Source organism: Accipiter gentilis, chromosome 1 (assembly GCF_929443795.1).
Source record: "Accipiter gentilis chromosome 1, bAccGen1.1, whole genome shotgun sequence".
Lineage (NCBI taxonomy): Eukaryota > Metazoa > Chordata > Aves > Accipitriformes > Accipitridae > Astur > Astur gentilis.
The window spans coordinates 28,730,451-28,748,960 of record NC_064880.1 but is presented as its reverse complement, the minus strand read 5'-3'; the positions used below and the strand labels follow the sequence as shown (position 1 = coordinate 28,748,960).

Sequence of the window (18,510 nt, the reverse complement as noted above, 5' to 3'; positions counted from 1 at the left end):
GTTTCACCTTTTAACTTAAGCAATATTATCCCCAGATCTAAATAAACTAAAATTTTACACAGAGGACATCTAAAGCTGGTAGTTAGTTCTCTGTAGCAAATATCACATGTGATCCGCACATTAGTTTGTAAGAGGCTCTAAGATGAGGATTCTGAGCACCACCTTAACACTACGCACAAATCTTTAAGCAAATTTCTAGTCCAAATCAACAGTCTGTCATACTTTATTGTAAACAGGAAATTCACCCCCAAAAAAAATTCAATCAAAAAAACCCAAACTGTTTAATGATGAAGGGAGTCTAAGCAGTGAAGAGTCAGAAGACTATGCTTCGCTTTTACAGATGGCCAGCCCAGAACTAGGCTGACTTATTAGAATTGTGTAGGAAAATGCTATCTGATTTGTAGCCATTTGGTGGTATTATCAATGTATTATCAAATTAAACATACTAATTTAAGTAATACTGTAAAGATGTTATCAGGATTATTAAAAACTATTTAAAAAGAGACATTAAGATTTCGTCCATTTGTTAACATCACTTTTTTTTAACCCAAAGATGACATTAATTGGTAAGCTTGTTACATTGTGATGATGGCTAATAATTATTGTGCCCTCTGTACTTTCACTAGGGGCTTAAAAATTAATAATGTTCATTGACCAACATTATCATTTTTCAGCTTACTATACCTGTCTGCAATACCGTCTCAGGATCAACTGATGGAAGGAAGTTCATATCTATTGATCTTGAATAAAGTAACAAACACATCATTAATAATAATAATAAACTTAATTACTTAAAGTAACAAATACGTTATTAATAATGGGTATTACAGTAGCACTAAAAACTTCAGCTAAGGGCCAGAGCTACCTGATGCTGTTAAGAGACTGTATGTTTCTTCCCTCACTCAGTAAAGTCCTTACTTTTTCAACTCATTGTATCAAAATAGAAGTGCAGCTGCATATAATCAATTGCCAAATGAGCATCCACCTACACAAATACTGATTAATTTTGTAGTCTGTGTTATAAAATTCCAGAATTTCTTTACACATTTCAAAATATTTAAGGCATATTGTAGTTTCAATATAATTTGGATTTCCGATGAAACTTTATAATCCAAAAGCATTGATTGCAAATAGCGAATCACAAACCTCTCTTTTTCTTGTTGAGTTCCTTTATCACTTCCATTGTTAATTAGAGCAAGCTCATCCAATAAGGATGTTGATTCTTTCGTGAATTTTTCAAACACCTAAATAAGAGGCAGGTTTTAATTTAAGAAATGAAAATTATATAAGTGGCAGTATTGAAGGCATCAGTGCAAATTTATCCACTAGTTCTGTTAGTATACTTCAGTCTTTACACAGCATAATTACTTCCCAGCATTCAGATGGTAGAGTAGAAAGAGTAGAAAATATAAAGTTTTGTTCAGGGAACACTTAAGAGCACTAAGATTCCTTAGGGAAATAGTAAATGTTACATTGAATATAACGAAGATGGATTGAATTCTGAAATACTGAAAAATTTTGAGATTTCTGCAAAACCTGTAAGTTCTTATGGGCATATTTATTCTACATCTTCATTTAAGCCTTTAAGTAAATCTTAAGAATAATGCTAAAGAATCAAGGCATGTTACACAAGCATCTGACAGCTCACTTGAATGGATTAAAATAATCAACTTTGTGAAGATTCCAGCTTTTAATCACTACTAATATGGGCTACACTGTAATGAAACCAAGATAAAAGAAAGATATATTGTATAGAAAGAAACGCCCTCATCAGTTTCTTTGAACATAGGGGCTTCTGATCTCAGATAACAAGACATGTATAGTCAGACACTGCGTACTGTTCAGATGATTCCCCTGTACCTGACTTCTGAGGGTTGGTTTTTTGGTTTGTGTTTTTGGGGTTTTTTAGCAGAACTGAGCACGATCAGTTGCCATAAGTGACATGCGCAATAATTTTCAGATCTTTTTGGTGTTAATAAATTATTAATCGATAGCGTGCAGATGAACCTTCCTTAACCTATCTAGGACTAATTAAATTTCAGGGAAAACCAAAATAGACATGAGGCGGACAGCTCTTAAAAGCCAATTTATAAAAGCATGGTTTATAAAATGCAAGCTAAATTCAGTTGTTACAAAAGGAAAAAAAAATCTCTAGAATTAAAGCGTATAAACAGGTGTAAACTGTTTTTCAGCTAGTACCTTAAACAACCTTTCTGCCCTCTTGTCTAGTTTCAGAATTCAGGAGTTACAATGGAGGAGGCTTTCTTCTTTAATATACAAAATAAGTGAAACAAGGCAAGAGAGGAGAGACGGGAGAAAAATTTTCAGTGGTAGTCTGAAACAAATATAAAGCAGAAGTTCCAGCTAGAGTGGAAGTACTGTCCTTATGAATTTTATGAATGCAGGAATGAGCAAGTAGAAGCCAGATTTGTATATACCAGACAAAAATGAAGGAGAATTAAAATATTAGATTTCCCTTCCCTCCCCTGTGTCCAGGTGCTCTCAGTTTCAGGCAGAGAAGAAACAAGCTGCCTTGCCCTAATCCACACACACATAAAGGCCATGCAAAGACCAGTAGAAAAAAGCTCCACAGCAGATGATGCTCTCTGCCCTTGGGTCTGAAGACACAATTTGCTGAGATTCAGCAAAAAAGAAACATGGTACACATGATGTAAGCCCTCAAATTTCTTGAGGGGCAAGTACTGCTGTGAAACAGGCTGCAAGGTATGTTTGAAAGCTTTGGGCAGTTGCGGTTGGGACACTGTGGAGTATTCCTTGACCAGGATCCCACCTGAACATCCTAGATGGAGATGCACATTTTAAGAATAGATTGCATGGGAAAGGAACGCACTTTTTCATTGAAGATTAAATATTGTTTTGAAAATTCAATTAAAGTAACAGAAAACAAAGTATCAATGAACAGATTAAAAACATTCTGGAGTGCTATGCGCACCAACATTTACTTAAACAATTCACATCTATTAATTATTTAGGGGTGTAGGGATGTGTTTACTGCATCTCTACCTACTGGGGAAACTGCACTGATGGAGGTTTTAGTGTAGAACAGCTTAAAAACTGGCTCTCAGTACATAGGAACCAAGGCCTAAGAGATCACCTCAGAAGATCTGCAGAGTCCAAGTATTTCTTCCTTGGTTTGGATTTCTCCTATCAGCAGCCAAACAATTTTCCTTTGTAGCTACTATACTATACACTCAGGCTCTTCTAGAGTGAGGGTCTACAAGAGAGCTTCATTAAGGAACTTGTTGGTTCAACAAATTGATTACATTAGCTTTTTATCATCCCTTGAGCAAATCCAGTGTTAGTTATCATAAGACTATTCATGCATTTGAACTCCACTACTACACATACAACAATTTCTACACACTTAGCAGTTCCTACACAAACAAAAATTCATGGCTCAAGAATGAGACATTTGGAAAAAAAACCAAAACAAAACAAAAATCCAGAAAACTAACCAGCCTCTTATTCAACCAATCCATGTGATCATAGGTCAGTGTTCCTCCAAAATCTTCTGTTAGTTGGCATGGTTCTATATATCGAGTCAGCTTGTTAGCAGATACTAAAATAACCTGCAACAATAAAAGAAACCTTAGGTACACTTGTAAGTAATGCTTATATTTTCCCTTAAGTACCTGAAAAGCCTGTTAAGTGCATCCAGAGGTACTGAGCACATCTTTCTGTGATTCAGAGAAAGCGACCCTTTTACTGCTAAATGTTTAAATGAAGTAAGGCTGGTTGCAATTAACATGGGCCTAAAACAGACAGGTAGTTTTGATATGCAGTGTATATCATGCATAATCCTGTAAGAGCACCATCTGTACCACCTTGTCTCTTTATAATAGGAAAAAGAAATATGTTTCTTTGATATCCGTTTTCTTGGTGGTAACTGATGCTTCTTAAGTCATACACCACACAATCTGTTTTTTGTGAATATAGTAGCAGGATATCATACTGCAAAGCAGTTAGTATTTTTACCACTTTCTTGCAATACTTTCAGTCCCAGAGGTGGGTTTGTGTCATAAGAGTTAAGTGCCTGCATTTACTGTGCAAATATGCTCAACAAGAGTTGGATCAACCACACTCTTTCCACAAGTAGTCAAATTCAAATCTTAGTATGCTTAAAAGCCCAAGTCATTCGCCCAGAAGAAAAATCTAGTTCATCAACTACTTCAGGAAATAAAGGAAAACACAGGTCCACTGCTAGTCAGAAGACTAAATCCTTCCCTTCATTTCTGCATTCTAGATGCTCCTGGCTGAGCCTTATTCATATAAACCTAAACCAAAAGTTGGCAGCACAGGTTGCTTTGAGGCATGATATGCTAAGCCTGGAATAATGCCTGCGGAAAAAAAAACTCTCTATGGAAGCAGACCCATCAGATCACGCACATATTCTTGCAGGGGACAAGAAATCTGGAAAAAGCCTTCTACTCTAGTCCAGTCCTGTGTTCCTGAAGGCACTGGAAGAAAGAAAACCCATCCTACTTTGTCTTCCACTACTTCAGGATAGTTCAGGCCTGTTTAGATCAGTAAAGCAATTTGATATACCAAATCATTGATGAAAATACTATGTTTCTGAGATGGGTTTTGAGATCAAAAGCCATTCAGGTCAACAACCATTGGTCACCTTTAAAAACTTAAAGTAGAAGTTGCACAGTCTCCAGCCTTGGAAGTTTTTCAAGGCCCAAATGGATAAAGCCCTGAGTAACCTGGTCTAATCGTAGATGATCCGGCTTTGAGCAGGAAGTTGGATTAATGACATCCTGAGGTGCCTTCCAATTGGAATTAGTGTGCATTTTTTAAATTCTTACAACTAAAGAACGCAGAGTAGTTCCAAACAAATGGCCTAATATTTAACATACTTAAAAATTTTCCAGCAACAGTCAGCAAATATAGGCTATTCTCCTGTATTCTTGATGGTATGTAGCTGCCATAAATGGAATTAGCTTGTAGTTTCTTTAAGTAATGCCAGTAACCAGCCCAAACCCCAGATAACTCTAGGTCCAAGAAAAATAAAGCCTTTGTTCTCCCTTTAGGCACACATTTATATTTTAGATCATTTTTACATTCTCTTTTCATCTCTATGAGTTCATTAAAAAGGAGAAAATTAATTTCTTCAATCAGGACATTTTGGTATGGAAACTAAAGTAAATAGGACAGCTCATTCACATCACTAAAATACTGGTTCTAAAAAAACCAAATAGCCTGTAGAAAAGGACAGACTGCATTGAGACCACTTCTGATTTTTTTAACTGAGATTCTTCAGGAAGGAAAGTAGGCAAGGGATAAGCTTTACAAACTTGTACCAGGGAAACTTTTAAGAAAAATTTTTCTCCTTGAAAGCAAAACCTGCCTGTAACATATATTAGCTATATGAGAAAATAATTCTCCAACAAAAAACCCACCCCACAGGTGAGATTTGGTCAAAGAACATAGTTTCTTTTGCACCTTATTAGAAAAGTTGAAAAACAAAAACTTCCACCTCAATAGTAAGCCTTGTTGTAACTTAAGATGTTGCTCCAAAAAACATTCATTCTCTAGGTTTCTTTTTTTAAAAGCTGTTTCTTTCTTAAAGTGTTTATTGACTGTTAACTGGGATAACCGCGGAAATCCTGTCTGAAGACTTCAAAAAGTAAACAAACACATGAATTTTTGACAAGGTGGTGACAGAAGGGAGGTTCCTAAACAGAATTTAGCTCTTGTTCTAGACCTAGACTAGTGGCAGTGCCAATGTAACACCCTCCATACGCTTTAAATTAGTAACTTTGATATTTCTAGGTGTCAAAAGTACAATTTGCCTCTCTGAAGCTTCTGAAACACTGCTTTAATCAGCTCCTACAGATTAACAGTCCATAAGAACAACAACAGAGAGCCAAAAGAAAAAAAACAGTTAAATAACAGTAGGTGTGATGTTACACAGGGAGAAGATAAAAACCACTTCTTTTAAAGATGAGTTCTACTTTACGTTCAGCACCTATAGCAAACTTCCACTGTCACAGATTCCTAAAACTTTTCACAATCCAATCACAGTAATTGTCTTTCACCTTTTGAGACAATAAATGTTAAATTACCACATCCTAAAAATGTTTTCCTTTATGAATTAGCATTCCAACTTGCATTTGAATTTCACACTTCAACATATTGTCTGTTGCACTTCACAAAGCTTTTAGTCACATGGGCTCTTCAAAATCCTCAATAGTTTAATACTTTGTGTCATGGTTTAACCCCAGCCAGCTACTAAGCACCACGCAGCCGCTCACTCACTCCCCCCCATCCAGTGGGATGGGGGAGAAAAATCAGGAAAGAAGTAAAACTCGTGGGTTGAGATAAGAACGGTTTAATGGAACAGAAAAGAAAAAACTAATAATGATAATGATAACACTAATAAAATGACAACAGCAATAATAAAAGGATTGGAATGTACAAATGATGCACAGGGCAATTGCTCACCACTCACCAACTGACACCCCGCTAGTCCCCGAGAGGCGATTCCCTGCCCCCACTTCCCAGTTCCTATTCTGGATGGAACATCCCATGGTATGGAATCCACCGTTGGCCAGTTTGGGTCAGGTGCCCTGGTTGTGTCCTGTGCCAAGTTCTTGTGCCCTGGCTGGGCATGAGAAGCTGAAAAATCCTTGACTATAGTCTAAACACTACTGAGCAACTGAAAACATCAGTGTGTTATCAACATTCTTCTCATACTGAACTCAAAACATAGCACTGTACCAGCTACTAGGAAGACAGTTAACTATCTCAGCTGAAACCAGGACACTTTGTTAATGGCATGCTTAGAATTATTTGTCATCCTTCCCTTTAAAATTATCATTACCAAACTGCACTAGACGACTAACCACAGAGAACATCTCTAGTTTCTCCTCACTCTGTGAAGAGAATGATGATGGCTTTCTATTGCTTGACCAGCTAGCACTCAATACTCCTGGATAAGACACAGGTCCAGATGAGGACCATTTACAGTTATAAAAATAGAAATATCCCACTGTTTGCTTGAAACTAGACTGATTTTTTTTCTTTTTTTCAAAGTTATCTTACTATGTTGACTCCAGGAAAATAAAAAGTTTTCTTAATCCAAAGTAAAAGCCTTTGGACAGCAGACTATAGTTGGATGTTAAAGTGAACAGCTTAAATTTTCTAAGGGTGAAATTAATAGTTCTGGACAGATGGTAAAATGGAAAAAAAAAGTACGAATTATTGAATCCTTAAATCCTTGCTTCATTTCCCACTTGATCCACCCACTTCTGACAGGACAGCTAATAAGATGACAGTGCTAGTAGGTTTCAAATATGTCCTCTTTGCTACCTACCAGAGTCCTTATCATCATCATCATCTGTACTCAGTTCTTTTTAAAACTTAGCAGAGATGATGAGAGCAGCTCTCATCATTGCTCTACTCTAATCAGCAAACTTGCTTTGTACAATATGGGCTTGCTAAAACACTGTAAAAGCCTTTGCAGAAACAACTCAGGATAGTGTTTTGGGAAAAGTAAAAGTGCTGTATTTCTTAATAAAATCAAGCAACCTTTTTAAGAGCTGCCAAACAAACAAAAAACCCCATGTACTGCAAAGTCTTGTGCTTCAACTGCAGAGCTCCCTTATTTCTCAGGAGTGAGACTACAGTTATGTTTTCTAGTAACATGATTTTGACCTATGCAACAGTGCCACCAACATTTATCTTTCATAATAAAAGAGCTTTAAATACTGTTTATACAAAGCTGACCTCTCACTCTATGTCATTTGCTGATTTTTGCAATTATTTTCATTGATCACCTGCAATGAGATAAAGGCAGTTGACAAGACCAGAGGGGAATTCTGGATATTCAATAGGACATGTAAAAGTGCCCCTAAAACGTTAAAAACATTCATCTGAACTTTCTTTCTTGAGGGAAGAATTGAAAAAGCTCTTTAATACAAATGTCACAGCGTCAAACCCAGGAGCTATTGGATGACAGGATGGTATAAAATTTCAGTAACAAGGCATTTTTTTCTTAAGTGTGTAATATCACAGCAGCCACACTACTGAAAAGGAGTAGGTACTTTCCAAAAGAACACAACACACATGTCCCTTGAGAATACGAAATTTAAACAAGTGAATCTAAGCATATGATCTTCTCAGAGCAGTAAATTTCTTTATTAATTTTCATAGCTTGGCATCAATGAGTAATACACTGCTGTTATGGGATAAATGTAGAAAATTATCTAAACAAATTGGATGGTAATATTCTACATGTATTAGAGTAAAAACTTTATACTGGGAAATAGGTAGAGAGGAACTGTAAGGGCACTAAATCATATTTTTTAATCTCAAGAGTAAAGAGGTCTTAAAAAATCAGATTTCGTTTAAAAGAATAATTGGTGTAATCTCTTAGAAAAAATATTTATTATTAACTGACATTTACACAGCACTGTAAACCTAAAAATATACTGAATTTCACAGAATAGAAAAAAGCCAATCCTGACAAAATCATTTATGAAAACAGAGAAAATAATTAATTACATATACATATCTACACTGCTTATAATTTGTTAGTCTGGTTTTGTTTTTTGTTTATTTTGGCGGTTTGTTTGGTTTGAGTTGGGTTTTTGTTGGGGGTTTTTTGGTTGGTTGGTTTTTTTGTTTGTTTTGGTTTAGGGTTTTTTTGGTGGGTTTTGGGGTTTTTGTTGTTGTTGTTGTTCGTTTTTTTGTTTTGGTTTGGGGGTGGGGGGCTGGGGGAGGTGTGCTGGGGTTTTTTTGTTTTTTTACACGTCCAAGCAACCTAATATCCAACAACCAAAAAGTCTGACCAAGTTCACAATTCTTTGTAAAGAATTCTTACCAGGTGTGTCCAACCACTGACAAGTTTATATGGGCTGAAAGTGCATTACCAACACATGCCACAGTTTCTCACTTATTTTAAGTAATCCTCATTGTCATGTGGGTAGCAAGCGATGCTAGTCATGAAATTAAACACATCTTTAGAAAAAGGTTCTAAGAATAATAGAATGTATATATTATACACAGTATTAGCTGTTTGATGTTATGTAGAAGTGATAGAAATGAAACTAATGGTAAGAACATTTATGCATACAATAGATATGTTTAAATTATCTGTTCTGATTTGTTACATTGCAATGTAACTGACTACAAAAGTAGCTACTCTAAGAGTATATTAAAGTATTTACTCAGTATGAGCAGAACATCACTGCTTCATTTACTAATTTTAATAAACTAGCATCAAAATATTTAATACTTTTTTCTTTTGGTTACTGGAACATAAGGATCTGTCATTTCTAAAATAGTTTTTTTCAAAAAGAACATTAATAAAACATGCTAAAAGCTGATCATATTTATCAGGTTGCTGATTGGTAATTTTGGACAAATTTCATTCAAACAGGCATAAGTAGAGTAGTTTTTGTTCATTTCCCAAAATTTCTGCCAGGCAACACTGGGAAGCCCAGATAGCTCTTCCCCTCTCACAGCCTGGTTGATAGGTATAAAATTCTGAATTTTGAGAAAGTCCTTTGGGCTCAATATTAAAGTTGTTTTCTCAGTAGAGTGATTCTTGATGATTTGTTATGCCAGCAGCTTACATATCCAAACAGCTTTGGAAAAATATGAGGAAAGCTTCAATGGCAGAGAGGCACTGAGAGATTGCGAGGCAGAGTTTTGCAAGAATAAGTTTGCTCTTCAGCCTGTGCAGAAGTCCAAACTGAAGAATGCCTATATTCATTTTCACACTACTCTGAAGGCCACTTTTGTATTAAAAAAGCAACTTTTTTTTTTTTTTAATTAAGTGTGAATCCTAACTGTTTTCTAAAGCACAATTGGATTCATCTTCAGCATTTGTGGTTTGTTTTTTTTTAAAGTTTGCTGTGCTTATTCTCCAGCAAACTTGGCTGCTGGAAAAACTTATATATGGCCTCAACTATCCTCCTGGTGACTTTTCAAGAATAACTATGGCACTTAGCAGACAGAACATAGCCGCCCATATATCTAGTCTGACAGTGATTCATTGCCACTGAATTGTAAAGCAAAGACTTCCTCTTCCCAATGAGAAAAATCATCCTATTGTTTGATGATAAATATTATTTCTATCCATTTTTTGAAACACTGTTTGATTAAACACTGAGTAGGATAGAGTATTATTTGCTAATATGGAACACTAATCTATACAATGATCATTTTCTTTAACATTACACTGAGAAACACAAGTTAAATATTTATCTGGCCAGTATCACACAGAAATCTGGCATACTAGAAACCAAAGGGCTGCTAGTAGAATCTAGATATACACTAGACTCACTGTCAACTCCATTCCCAGTAACTGTCTCCTTCACTTTCGAGCACTCATGGTTTTGCGCACTCATTCACCTTCCTCTCCAGGACTCATAATAATAATTAGCACACTATCTTTTTTCTGTCCCAGAGAAGAGACTAATAGGCACACCCTTCTTTAGGACTGAATTTAGAACGTGACATAAATGCAGGCTTACGTACTCCAGCTCCACAGGGACAACTCCCTGATTTGGCCCCGGTTTTTAAAAGGACCCATTGCCTCTGGTGTGAAAATCGCAGCAACAAAGATACATGCAGATGATAAGAGATGCATTTAAATAAATACCATTTTGATAAAATATTGAAACCCCTACATGCATTTTTGGGAACATCCATGAAAGCTACAAATTTTGGTGTCTAAGTATTAAAACACTGGACTGGAAGATATGATACAGAAATTAAAGATTTCCTACAAAGTGTTATTCTTTCTTCATTCTGTGGAGCAATACTCTGCTTATTAGCATTATTCTTAAAAGGTAAACTGGGGATGATTATGCCACAGTTAATTTCCAAGTAGAATACTGAGAGCTAAGATATAAAGATACATATAGTAACAGTAGTTAATTTCAAAATACAAGAACAGTATAAAAACCTCTCGTAGTAACACAGTAGAAAGTTCTGGACCATGCTGTTTTCAATGGCACCAAAAAAACCCCAGATATAAAAGTGTTTGGGGTGCGTTTTTTTGTATTTTGGAACATTAAAGATAGCTATAACCATGTAACAGGCATTTAATCACTTTCAGAATAAAGACTGTTAGTCTAGAGAGGGCATCTGCCTACTTAGGTATGTAACACTGACTTAGGTAATGAAGAGTTACTTTACTTGTATTGGGGACTGATCTGGAAAACTGTGGTCAAACCCCATTGGATTTAGCCTTTCCAGTTGTTTTCTTAAAGAGTTCCTATACTTCTAAACAAATTATAAGATCTTGGTATCTATTTTTCAGCTACGTAACACAGAAAAAGGCAAGTCAGCTAGCTAGTATTTCTTTCAGAGCAATTCTGATAAGCACGTACACAGACCATAAACAGGCTGAAATGCAGGAAAACTTCATGGAAAAAAGTGATTTTTACGTTTCTGTACTCCTCTGTATATTGATGACTTGACATTAGAGACTTAAGATTTTCCAGAACAGATTCTGCTGATATACAATCATAAGAAATTTCTGACACTATTACTAGAGACGTAAGAGTTGATAGCTGCTACAGTGCAGGTGTGAAGCATTTAGAACTACTCAGACTTTGGACTTCAGGACTAGGATCCTTTTGCTATATACTCTGATTTTTCCAACTAGTTCCCAGTAGTTTACCACCTTTTTTTCCTTTATCTTTTTTTTAAAAAAAAACCTTAATTTCTTATCTCATAATCCTAAACTTCTAAATTTTGCTCCATGATTTCCACAAGGACAAAAACAGCAAGCACACTTCCTTCCTTCCTGCTTTCGACAAACTGATTGTCAAAGCACTGATCTAATATCTAAGCTAGGCTAAGAGATTATTTTTCCTCCTGGTCCCTTAAATGAATGGCATACAGGACACCCCACCCCCCCCCCCACCCCCCGCCAATCAGTCCGTAGGCAATTTTGCACTGTGTACAAACTTGTACATTTCTTCTACTTTTATGGTACATATTTTCCTCCAGTTATCCTAGCTATCTTCCTATGAAAAGCTCACAATCAAATAAAACATGCTACAGCTACTAACAGTGATCTGTTTCACACCACTGAGTATATTAATAGAAAAGCAAAAAGCAACACCTCCCAACCCTCCAAAATACAAACCTATTCAAACCCTGTTCTTCATTCATTTAAAAACATTAACAGTATTATTACAGTGTAACATATGCAACATTTCAGCTGAAAGACACCCATGGAACAATTAAGACAACTCTCCTGTTATGAAGCACGGGCACAGGACCAGAAAAAACTGCTTCAATGAAAACATGAACCGGTTGCTCATAAGCATTTTAGAGAGGAATAAAGGGACAGAGGAAAGCTCTGCTGGAGGATGAATGGGAATTGATCTGAGGCAGGTCCAAAACCAACACTAATACTAACCAGGAATAAGGATATGCACTTTAACTCAGCTGAATCAGCCCATCTCTTTATACTCATCCACTCAGTATCCTTTTGAACTCAGTTCCCACATTTACTTTCAGTGCTTTGGAACTCATCATCACCACATCTTGCTCCGCTTCGGAGGATCTCTGACTTTGAACAGATAGGAAGGCATTATGATTAATGGCTTCATGTGGCAATAGCAAGCCAGGTATTAAAGACAGATCAGGTAGCAGGAAATAGGAGGTAGATGTAATGCCCCATAAGAAATTAGAAATCACAGTTACATAACATTTACTTCAAATAAATTAGATTACACTCTCAAGTGAATAAAAAGATTCCATACTTTTATTTAAATTTTTAGATCATATTTATTTCACTGGTGCAAAAGCAATCTTGGATTTTCCTAATAGTTTTTGACTAGTTCCTAATAGATTTTCCTAATAATGCAAATCTAACCTGTGATCCAAAACAAGTTGGGTGTTGCTTTGTTTTTACTGCCAGTAATAAACAATTATGTAGCTGTAGATTTGTACGAGTTAGAGGCTCCCATGGTCTTATCAGTGCTCTGCACTCATACCAGGAATAGAGCAAAGACATACTACTGCCTCTAACACAAATATGTGGAGCACAGAGAAGGTGGTTCACTTTTACTGAGCCAGTTTTCCTAATCACAACCACATAACAGATAACCAAGAGTTAATGAATGGTGAAGAACAAAGGCTTGCCAAATACCGTGGGTGATTCTTGCATTATCTGGGAAAGCGCAAGATTTTTCTTACTGTTCTCTAAGCTCTCCCTGTCCTTAACGAAGAATGCCATTTAAGAATATGAGTTACTACACAGAAAAAAAAACCAAACAAAGAACCCAAGAAAGTGCAAGACACAAGGAAAAGCCATGAGCTAGGATGGTATCACAGTCTCTTTAGAAACACCTATAGGAACTCTACACCAACAGTTGCTCATTATCTAACCTCAGTTAGATGACAACTGCCCCCAAGCTGATAGCAGCCCCTCATGCAAGCAAGCGGTCTCACCCTGTTTCAGCACTTCTAAATTAGGCAGAAGGGAAACTCAAGAGCAAACACCTATCAACCAAAATGAGAATTCAGCAACTACCTGTTATTGTCCCCTACTCATACGAACACCTGATCTGCCCATGCATCAAGCCAAGATACAAGGAGGCATTAGGGAACAAATCTTAAGTTTTCCTCCTGCCTAGGAAGCAGCTGCTGTGTTTTAATGCTATGATTATTTTTCTTGTAAAATTATACATCACCAACCACATTTCTTACAATTGATGCATTTTTATATATGTTCGCATGAAATTCATCTCTAATACTTCAATTATTTTCTTCTTCCTAAGAAAATCAGAACTATTAATTTAAGAGAATCTTAGATCAAAATTTCAGATCAGGGAGAAATGTTTATGATTCAGTAATGAAAAAAGCAGTTTAAAAACAGAAACCAAAAGGTTCAGTTACACAACTCCTATGGTCTATGCCAAAGTCATCACTGGCACAGAACATACTTCATAAAATTACAAAGCTTACTAGATTACAGAATTATCATTTAATGCCTGTTAGCCAATCCTTAAAGTCAAACAAAAAAATCCTTTTATCATAGCCATGTAAAATTATTCCTGCTTCATTAACATATTTTCTGTAGACTTTCTGCTTATTTGTCTAGAAATAGATTCCAGCTGAGTCATATTAAAGAAAAATCCAAAAAGAATCTTCTAAAGGGTTAATTTCCAAACTGGCAATACCATGATGTATACAGTAACAACCACTATAAAAAATTTTTATACCACAACTTCAAAGGCTTCCTGAACTTGCCCAAGGACCATATTTATAGGTGTGCAGACGGGAAGAGAGCCTAAATCAGACAGTAGCAACTCTAAAGAGGGGGGTTCACCTTTATTACTGCCACACTCTGGACTTAGTGTTTGCCTTATGTCCTGAGAGCATCCATGTGAAACTGAGTATTGCAAACTTAAGTCACTTTCTAAACATCAGCTCTTAAATCATCCTTTTGAGTACAGACGATTGGTTCAGTCTTTTTTATTTTAATTCTCATCTTGGATGTGCTCCGAATAGGCTAGTTTATAAAAAGGTGGATACCACCATACTCATGTTTCTGATTAAAGAAGCTATGATTGAGTTAATACATGCTGAACTTCAGGATGGAAATATACTTTGACCACATCTCCCTGCCAGTACCCTCTAGGGATTCAGGTGAAGGGACAGACAGACATCTGTGAAACCCAAGGCAGTTTAACTGTAATGCAAGTCACAAGCTTAACATAGTTGGAACCAATTCTAGTAGCAAAACTTCAGGCAGGCACTTCACTACCTTTATTAGTGAATATCTTGCTAGCTGCAGACCTTCAAACACACAAGTGTTTGTTCACAGATTCTCTGGATTGCTCTGTTGAACTTGGGCTACTTTTCAAACCTGTCTTTAAAGAACAACTCAGAAAGAAAATATGATCTTCACCTGTAAGATAAACAACCTGAAGGCAAACATGCAGGATTTCCTTAGTTTCCTTTCTTATAAGACTCTAAAGCACATTACAAAAAATGAAGTAATGTAATAAAAGGAATCTTAAAACAGATTTAAAAAAAAAAAGGTTTGGTCATCTGATTGAAAATAGGACTCTTACCCCTTACCCCCACACTCCTTCAGAGCACTTTCACATGCAGGAATTGTTTCCAAAAATGAAGCCACCTATTCTAGGTAGCCTGATACAAGACTTAACAAGGCAAAATTAATATGAATTAACAGCAGTGTATCTGGATAATAGAGTCTTTAGGTTTATATTATTTAGCAGTTACATAACCTTTCAGCTGCCACCTTCCAACTCCCACTTCCCCTGAACTAAGTTTTCTACAGGAGTTTTCAAGAATGTTATAACCTTACCATCAGAAAGAATTACAGAGCATTGGACAAGGCTGCAGAACACTTTTCTGTTCAATCTCTTTCACAAAAAAAGATGCTAAGAGCTTTGTTGTACAAAACATGTAGACATTTTACTATTTGGTGAGCACAGCAAGCCTGTGTAGTTCAAACAATATTAACTTCAAAAATGATTAGCAAGATTGATGAAACAGATAATTTTCTAAAAATGGGGAAAATTGAGGTTTCCATTAACCTCCCAAAAAGATAAAGGAATGGAACTGCTAACATTAGTGTGTAAACTCTTGTACACACTCTGCCTCACAAGCTAAGAACAGTACCAGCTTAAATTTGGGAAACTGAAGGGACCTATAATCTTTGTTACTGATGCCAAATAATTAAAAAAAAATGAGAGAAGAGGCATGCAACTGCAACAAGACGTTCTTCAAAATGGTTACTACTGATTTAGTGACACCATACAACATGTATCTCTACAGTCTGTTACATTAGAGTCATGAAAAAAACTTCACACTAAACCCTGTGCAAGTTTCTTACTCAAAACATCCACAATATGTATCAAACAGCTTTATCCTCTTGCTGAACAAAGAATTAAATGCCACAACACATTTCTGATTTGAGACCTACTTCGTTTAATATTCTTATTAAAGAAGGAAGAAGTTAAAAAGCCACAGTGGTTTGTTAAGGATATCCACAGTGTCTGAAATAGAACTATTTTTAAAGAGACATTAATTTTCATCCAGTTATTCTAGTACTCCAGAAATGGTATTTTTTTTCTGAAGTAGACAAAAGTTCTACATACCTCAAAGCCAAGTCTATCCTTCTCTTTCCAAAAACAGAAATGTGTAACCTTCTTATCCCAAAATTCATCTGGCTTTACTACACAAACAAGTGATACCTCAGCTGGAACAACATTCTGTAAAACAAATAAAAAAATAAATAAAACATTCAAGATTAAACCTTCATTTACTACTGAACTGAATTCCTCTTCTATGTAATCATCTATTCAAGAACTTAAAATCTACGAACAGAAATTAAACTAAGTCTGCTGCAGCTACATCACATGTTGGCTCCATCCTTCTTAGTAGATTGTGCTAAATTACATAGCAAAATCATGTCAGAACCGAAAATAAAATCTAACCTCTTTACTCCCAGTCCTGAGGCCTAATCGTTAGTCCATGCTACATCAGTACAGAGAAACATGAATTATTGGCTAGACTTAATTTTATTTATGGCATTTCATTAAAAAAAAATGTTAAGGGCAAAGCTTTCTACCAATGTCATTTGCTATGTAGAATGAAACAATAATCATAAAGTTAGAAAAGAATTGTATACTTTGTTATATCCTATACTTCTTTAGTACATACTGCTTAGACTAGAAAAAGAGGGCTTATTATTAACATTTCAGCATATTAATTCATAAAATATTACCAGGAAGCCATTCCTCAGCCTAAACCAGCAATTTCATCTACCAAGGTGATTTTATATTGTCACATTGAATGCATATCAAGGAAAAGAAACTCTTGATTACTCCCAAGCCATCAGCTATAGCAATAAGCAATAGTTAGGTAATCACAGTACTGACATAAAGGTGACACAATCCATGGGATTTCTCTCCAAATACCTCACTTTATTTATGAAAACATAATTCTGAGAAAAGTTAAATACATCCAACTCAGAAATCATAGCACTGAATAAAAAAAGGTATTTCATTCTTGCACCATTTTAATGAATATGCAAAAACTACTTAAAAGTAGACAAAATTTTTTAACACAGAAGTGTCTGTTTGAGGACCAGCCAGCACCTTTGAGAGCTACAGGTGTCCAAGCAGAGAGAAATCTCAAGTGGTCTGTACAAGTGATTAGTTTACATAGGAAAAGTCGTCTTTATTGCTTCCTTGTCAAATTAAAGATACATATGTGCAACTTATGTTTCTGCAGGCTTCACGCTGACAGTAAGTGTGCTGACAAGGAAGTCAGTGAAATCTGAGCATGGGCAAATAGCTACTTTTCCCGCTAGCTGAAGTTCCTGCTAAATGTCACAATGCCACATTAGCTGCAGTGAAAGTTCACTTAAGATCATCAGAATATAGTGGATCCAATTACTATAACTCTATTAATAGGAATGCCATCTTAATGAAGAACAGGTGAAAGACACCTTGAAACAGACTCAAAAACCCAGGAGCAACAGTGAGCCCACAGGACAACAAAATGAAATTATTCATACCTGACACACTTTCTGAGGCTTCATTTAAGTGTGAGAGGAAAACTGCTCTGATAAAGAGAAATCATCTGTGCAGTAAGACAGACAGCAGCCTAAGTTCTCTAATCTATTTAGAGTGCTGTATCTCACATTTTCTTTGACCACTGAGACCAGAAAATAACCTACACTGTTTAGCAGAAGTAAGACTTTATTGTAACCCCACCGTTCTGAAAAGCTAAAATAATAAATAGTTATGAATTTCTTTAATTGGGAATTGACACTTTTTTTGTTTTTCCTCCTACTTTGTATAGCATCCAGAATGTAATTTGTGATTTGGACTATTATACACGACAAAATCAGCTATACCCAATTCCAATGGAAACCAAGTAGTACAGCATATTGCATCAGAACCTGCTCAGCTGCACTATCAGTGTGAACTGCTGCCCTGCATACATTCTTACTACTCACAGTTGACAATGCCAGGAGTGTACTTCTGTATTTTTTTAACTAAAACTCTGGTTTAAGAAAGGGTCTACAATCATGTGCTCTCAGCATGTAATGAATTTGTCCCTCACTTGAGTGAGGTGCAGCATCCACTGTTCAGATTGTTTCTTCCCGCACAGAACTCTGTCACAGAACCACATTTTATGATTTTAAAAGGCCATAAATTGTTTATTTCTCAATAAAGAAATTACTGCCTCTACAATAACACAGCTATTGGGTTAACATCTATAAAACTAATCAGTCAACTATGATTGTATGAAAATTTATTTACCTGCAGCATTAACACAACCGTCTTTACCACGTTCCATTGAGATTTTCTGCCGTCCACTATCACAGTAAATCCTCTAGCTTTACACTTCTCACTAAAAAAAAGAAAAACACTTAGAAAAAAATAAAATTCATGAACAAGTATCATACCACAGTGACTTTGGATTTCAACTCTACCGAAAAATACAACTACATATTTTTTTTTACTTATAAAA

The 18,510-nt window shown here is 35.9% G+C and overlaps 1 protein-coding gene across 7 annotated transcripts in view; it reads right to left on the bottom strand.

Moving 5' to 3' along the window:
* Positions 1-18,510, bottom strand: part of SESTD1 (SEC14 and spectrin domain containing 1) — a 62,365-nt gene that overhangs the window by 22,276 nt on the left and 21,579 nt on the right. For all 7 annotated transcript variants that reach the window (XM_049812922.1, XM_049812904.1, XM_049812914.1 and 4 more), the window contains 5 exons: positions 18,300-18,390; positions 16,125-16,238; positions 3,477-3,590; positions 1,147-1,244; positions 685-740 (listed from right to left, as the gene is read on the bottom strand). In XM_049812922.1, coding sequence (XP_049668879.1) covers positions 685-740; positions 1,147-1,244; positions 3,477-3,590; positions 16,125-16,238; positions 18,300-18,390 — 473 coding nt within the window. The remainder of the gene's footprint in view (positions 1-684; positions 741-1,146; positions 1,245-3,476; positions 3,591-16,124; positions 16,239-18,299; positions 18,391-18,510) is intronic.